A 6374-nucleotide genomic window follows, 5' to 3' on the forward strand; every position below is an offset into this window, starting at 1 on the left:
CAGAGATGCTCGAAATAAGGCAAGCTAACGAGCGTCTAACTACCGACTTTACGACATCGCAGGAGAGGATCCATAAATTGCAAGAGGAGTTAGCATCGTCTAAGGCCTCGAAAGCCTGACGTCGAGAAAATCTGAACGACATCCTTTTTATGGGGAATCTCTCTGAGTCGGATGATGAAGAACCTGAAAATGACGAAGAGCCCGAGGACAAAGAGCCCTTGAAAAATGAAGAAAACGACCAAGGTGGAGGAGAAGCAAATCTTATGACAAAGCGTGTGACTCAAATCGAAAAGCAGAACAAGCGCTTGATAAAGCTCATGTCCCAGCTCCCCAAAGCCCCAACACCAGGCATCGTGGAACACCCCGACGGCTACGCAGAGTCACCGTTCGTTGATAGTATCTCAAGAGTCGTGCTCCCCAAAAAGCTCAACTTGCCTACCTTAGCTGCAACTTACGATGGTTCAACCGATCTGGGCGACCACGTCGCGCAATACAAACAACGGATGTGGCAAGCGTCAATTCCCTGGCATTTGGTAGAGGCATGCATTTGCAAGTCGTTCAGAGCCACGCTCACCGGTCCCGCTCTCAAGTGGTTGGGATCTCTCAAGCCATGAAGCATTGGCAATTTCTCCACCCTCGTCAATAAGTTCTATGAGAAGTTTGAAGGTAGTCGCAGCCTGGAAAAGCAAACGAGCGACCTATATGGCGTCGTGCAGGGACCCAAAGAATCCGTTCGCGATTATTATAATCGCTTTAACAAAGAAATGATTAGCATTAAAAATCTTGATACTAAGACCGCTATTGAATGTTTCAGGAAAGGACTAATCTTGAGGTCGAAGCTATACAATCGTCTGACGAAGTATCCGTGCCAGACGTTCGAGGACGTTAAGTCGCGAACATTAGCACAGATGAGGTTGGAGGAAGATGACGCCATCCTCAACACCATATCCACCCGACGCGCGCCGGATACTCCCGTTGATCGGAAGGCCTTCGTCCCTAAGAAGAACAACTGGCGAAGTCACCCCTACAACCGTTCAAACCAGGTAACAATGTTACTGACGTTGTAGAAAGTGCAGGTAACAGCGCAAGGACGGAGTCGCCAACCTTCCCTGCTTTAGATTCCTACGTATTCTCCGTCGACGTCGGAGGCGTTGTGAATGCCTTAGCTAGAATCGGAGCGCCAGTTCGTTGGCCGAAGAAGAGCGACCGTCCGGAGGCGCAAAAAGATCAGTCAAAATGGTGTCATTTCCATCATGATAATGGTCATAAGACGGAGGAGTGCATTGCGTTGCGACGCGAAGTTGCGTTCATGCTCAATAAGGGGCATCTTAAGGACCTTATGAGCGACAAAGGTAAAGCGTCCTTTGGAAAAAATACCGCGCAATCCGACCCTCCTGCGTCGCCCGCACACGTAAAGTTAATTAACGTCATCTCTGGTGGATCTGATGTATGTGGACTAACGTATTCCGCAGCCAAAAGGCTAGCAAGAGAGGGTACCCCCTCGTCCGCCGTTTATAAATCTTGCAGGTCAGCAAGGAAGCGCACGCTCGAAGGGATGACAATAACCTTTGATGACGACGACGTCTGCGACGTGGAGCATCATGACGGATTAGTCATATCCCTGACTGTCAGCAACTGCCTGTTGAAGCGAGTGTTGGTCGATGGAGGCAGCTCAACCAACATCATATTCAAAAGCGTCCTCGAAGGTATGTGTCTGTGTGATAAAGATATTACTAAAAAATCTACTGTTTTAGTAGGTTTCAGTGGAGAGGCTCAACATACTGTCGGGGAGATCACGCTGCCAACGCTAGAAAAAGGTGTCAACCTCCCAACCAGGTTCAACGTTGTGGATTGCCCGTCAGCGTACAACATCATTCTCGGTACCCCATGGATACATAAGATGAAGGCCGTCCCTTCAACCTATCATCAGTCACTGAAGTTTCCTTCCAAATGGGGGGTCCAAGAAATAAAGGGCGAGCAGAAGTCTGCAAGGGAATGCTATAGTTCGTCGCTCAAGCCCCAAAAGCAGCTATCTAGCAATTAAAGGATGGGTCAGCGCCCGACGCGCCCAGCGAGCAGGACGTGGATGAAGTGATGCTCGATCCATCCATCCCCGATTGTGTCGTTCGAATCGGATCGACATTGTCACAAGAGATACGAGGTCAGTTAATTGATTTTTTGAAAGCTAACTGTTATGGCTGAATTTTTTACAGCTTGACAATGACGCAAGGACGCAATGACACGATGACATGACAACCTACGGCACAGTGACGAAGAAAATTAGACCCGAAGACGTAGCAGGCAACGTGGAATTTGAAGCTGGAACATTAAATGAGTAACGGTCTGGCTAAATAAGGGAAGAGTTTAACCAACCTTAAATTCACCATTAAGGAGCGTGGGTCAAGACGTTGGCACGTAAGTGAAGGAGATCGCCGTGATTTAAGAAAGGAAATCAATGTAATAATGAGTAGATTTATTGTTGTATTCGTTGGGAAAGAGCCAAAGTAAAGAAAAGGCATATAAAAGAGAGAGAGAGGTCATTTTCATGTTTTTTGCGCAACATTGTGAGTAAGACACTAAGATGAACTTGGCATTCTTGTAAACAACACTCAGTCACAAAGAAAGATAGTGAACGATATTAGTTTGGTGGATCTCTAACCACCCGCGGTTTTTACCCATCTTCATTGGGGTTTTCCGCGTCACCATTTTTGTGTGTTCATCCCCTTTGACTCCCCTTTGCATTCTTTCGTCGCATTGACTTTAACATTATATGGTTGACACGTCCCACAAACTTCAATTTCATGGCGCAGCTTATCTAATAGAGTATTGCGCATGGGCTATTATTGGCCGACAATGAGGAAGGACGCAACAAGGTATGTCGCCAAATGTTATAGTTGTCAACGACATGCAGGTATGACGCACAAACCTTATGAACTTTTGCATCCTACTCTAACACCTTGGCCTTTTATGAAGTGGGGCATGGACATAGTTGGTAAGTTACCTCTAGCCCCAGGACAGAAGGTGTTTATGTTGGCACTAACTGACTATTTTTCTAAGTGGATTGAGGCAGGATCTTTTCAGCAGGTACGTGATAAGGAAGTGATCTCCTTTATATACACTAACATCATTTGTAGATTTGGTGTCCCGTCCGAGATAGTATGTGACAACGGGTCGCAGTTCATTAGCAACGAAACAAGACGGTTCTGGGATGAGTGGGGCATAGCGTTGCTAACGTCAACGCCAAGATACCCGCAAGCTAATGGACAGGCCGAATCCAGCAACAAAGCGATCATTGACTCTTCGAAGAAACGGCTCACAGCCAAGAAAGGTAAATGCGCGGAGGCATTGCCTTCCATCTTGTGGGCTAATCGTACGACACCACGCACCGCCACCGGACAAACTTCGTTCTCATTAATCTATGGTTGCGAGGCTGTCCTGCCAACAGAGTTGAGCGTCCCGACTGCGAGATGCAGCCTAGCGACGGAACCACAGAACCGCGACGAATTGATTTATCGACCTAGATACCATTGAGTAATTGCGCGATGCAGCGCTGGTGCGCATGGCAGCACAACAGAAAATAGTAGCGAGGAGCTTCAACAAAAATGTTCAAGCCAAGTCCTTCGTCGAAGGAGATTGGGTCCTAAGAAAAGTGTTCCAAAACACACAAGAGGCTAACCCTGGCAAACTAGGCCAGAAGTGGGAGGGCCATACCAAATCAGTAAAGTAGTAGGCCATGGAGCCTACCAATTGGTTCGACATGACGGAAGCTCAGTACCTCGCAGTTGGAATGCCACGCACCTCAAACGATACTACTTTAAAAGCCAAGTGGCGAGCTTTGTTTTCATTTTCAGTCACAAAAAAATAAACAACATATATGCATAGAGAAGTGGATTGGTTGGTAATGTTATAATTGGGTCGCTAGGTGATTAGCTATTGGTGACATTTCAGCCATCCCCCTGACGGACACATGTGAGTTTTGTGTATTTCCTATGTGTATTCTAGGACGTCGTTTAATCCAAACGGCGCGTCTGAACGATCAGTTATGACTTTTATCGAGTCCAAACGATACGTCAGTATGACTAATTATGACTTTTATTGAGTCCAAATGATACGTCCGTGGACTAATTATGACTCTTACTAAGTCCAAGCGATACGTCTGAGCGACCAAGGATGGCCTATAGAACGCCTGATTAACCCTTTAGAAACGTCAGAATACCGACCAGGATACATGCATGTGACACACAGCAGAGACATAAGATTATCTATGATAAGAAATTTTTTCAGAAGCAACGTAGTAAATGGTCACCCCCATAGGCGACCCAAAAAAAATGACGATTAGTAATTTAAAAATTATGGTCACCCCCTTAGGTGAACCAAAAGTGTAATACAAACAGTCACTCCCTTGAGTGACTTAAAACACAGTTTGATTAAAAAAGTTTAAAGGATAAGAGGCATGACATAAGGGACTAGGAGATTAAACGTCAGAGACCTTCTCAGCTTCCTTCTCCTCTGACGTTTCAGCTGGCAAGACAGTGGCTGGGGCTTCCTTCTCAGTCTCAGGGTCAGGAGGCACATCTGACGCTATGAACCCAGCACAAGACGGGGCGTTTTCATCAACCTTTGATGTGGAATCCGCCGTCGCAGCTAAGTCCTCCTCATCCATAAGATCTTTCATTGACCCCATGAATTGGATGTATAGGTCGATGTCCTTTTGCGGCGTCCAGGATGCTGTCTTCTTCATCAGGAACTGGTACATCAGCTTCGCCCTGACCCTAGTCGTCACCTCAGCCTCGAGCATGTCCAGCTCGTTCTTCTGTGCGTCGACGCTCGCTTGGAGCGTCGAGATCTCCAGACGAGAAGACTCCTCAACCTAGTTGCCCTCAGCCTTATCTCTTCCAGCTCCTCCCCATTTTTCTGCAAAGACTTTTTCATGTCCTCCATGGCCTTCTTGCAAGACTCCACCTCGTCGCTCTTGGACTTTGCGTCCAACTCAGCCTTCTCCATTCTCTGCTTCATGGTCAGATGACCTTTCAGCAGAGAGGAGATCTCCCTCTTAGCCATCAGGAGATGTTGAGAAGACTGCACAAAAAAAATATAAGATACGTGTCATTTAGAGAGTCGCAAGCTATAGTATAAGAAGGCATAATGTTTGAAAAGGGAAGTCGGAAGTTTATACCTGAAATAGGAGTTCCAGCCCATCCGACATCATGCGAGGAAGAGTATGTTCCTTGATCCTTTCCATTGCGCTGGGAAAGAGGAACCTGTCTGCTTCAGGCCATATGGACCGTTCCAACGACATGAAGTCACTTGGGACGGTCACAGAGTAGGAAGGCCCACTCTTGTCTGGAGGGGCCAATAAATCAGTTTTGCGCGTCTTGGACGCGACGTCCTGTTCATCGTCCAAATGGACGACGACCGCCGTGTCCTTCTTTGCTGATGCTGACGATAGGGACGTCGCGTCAGCAGAAGATTCCCTCTTACGTTTGCGCAGCATCTCAGCTAGCGCTTGACCGTCCAAACTCCCCCTAGGACGCGACTGTGATGAACCTGTCCAAGAATACCAGAGCAAGTTAGTAACGCAAGGACCTTCCTTAGAGAATCTTACTTAGAAATAAAAGACAGATGGACTAACCAGATGCCATAGATGAACAACTATCTTGAGAAGCAAAGAGAACCCTTCTGAACTGCCTGTCGTCCTCTGACACCTTCAGAAACTTGTCACAGAGACTCTGAGACTCGTCGCAATGCGACAATAGTTTTGGATTAAGACCTGCAGAAGAAACGATGTAAGAATGGTGTTAACGACACGTCGCGAACTTAGAAAACTGGAAATTAACACACCTTCGGTATTCCAGCCACCGACCAGAGACGCCCCGGCTTCCCCTAGCGACGACCTCTTCACAAAAACAAACCTGTTCTTCCAACCCTGTCGTTTGACTGAATTCCCCCGACCAGAGGTTCTAACCTCGCTTTTGCATGTAGAGCTATCCTATTTTTTGCTTTAACCCTAATTTCATAGTGAACAGTAGGTCGTGAAGGGTGAAGGCCTCTTCCCAAGACGCTGTCACCCTGTCGATGACAGCTAAGAATCCTCCAGACTTGGGGCATGATTTGTCCGGACTGATCTGGTAAATCTGCATCAAATCCCTTGCCAGGGGGGTAAAAGGAAGCCTAAGACCTATTTTGAAAGGGTATTCGTAAAGCACTACCCATTTTTGGGGACACGATTCTGGGGGTTCGTCAGGTTCGGCATTCCTAATGACAGTACTCTCAGGCAAATTTCCTAAGTCTAAAAATCTTAAAAGGTCCTCTTCTGACATCGTTGACAGTTCGTCCTCATTCTCTACCCTTAATTCTACAGCTTTCTCCTTTCC

At 46.9% G+C, this 6374-nt stretch overlaps 1 protein-coding gene across 1 annotated transcript; it reads right to left on the reverse strand.

The window, feature by feature from the left end:
- Window positions 1-4779: 4779 nt before the first annotated feature.
- Window positions 4780-5574, reverse strand: LOC130589873 (uncharacterized). Its single transcript, XM_057391497.1, has 2 exons — window positions 5177-5574; window positions 4780-5079 (listed from the first exon to the last, which is right to left on the reverse strand). Exons 1-2 carry the CDS (start codon window positions 5492-5494, stop codon window positions 4780-4782), a joined length of 618 nt encoding a protein of 205 aa, XP_057247480.1. The 5' UTR covers window positions 5495-5574.
- Between the last annotated feature and the right edge of the window lie 800 nt (window positions 5575-6374).

Source organism: Beta vulgaris, chromosome 8 (assembly GCF_026745355.1).
Source record: "Beta vulgaris subsp. vulgaris cultivar EL10 chromosome 8, EL10.2, whole genome shotgun sequence".
Classification (NCBI taxonomy): domain Eukaryota; kingdom Viridiplantae; phylum Streptophyta; class Magnoliopsida; order Caryophyllales; family Amaranthaceae; genus Beta; species Beta vulgaris.

What these genes read in the sequence shown, in the direction of transcription:
- LOC130589873 (XM_057391497.1), bottom strand. Translation starts at nt 5,494, where the DNA reads ATGCTGCGCAAACGTAAGAGGGAATCTTCTGCTGACGCGACGTCCCTA. An exon ending in GGCTGGAACTCCTATTTCAG is followed by an intron (nt 5,080 to 5,176) that starts GTATAAACTTCC and finishes TTTTTTGTGCAG; the next exon opens with TCTTCTCAACATCTCCTGAT.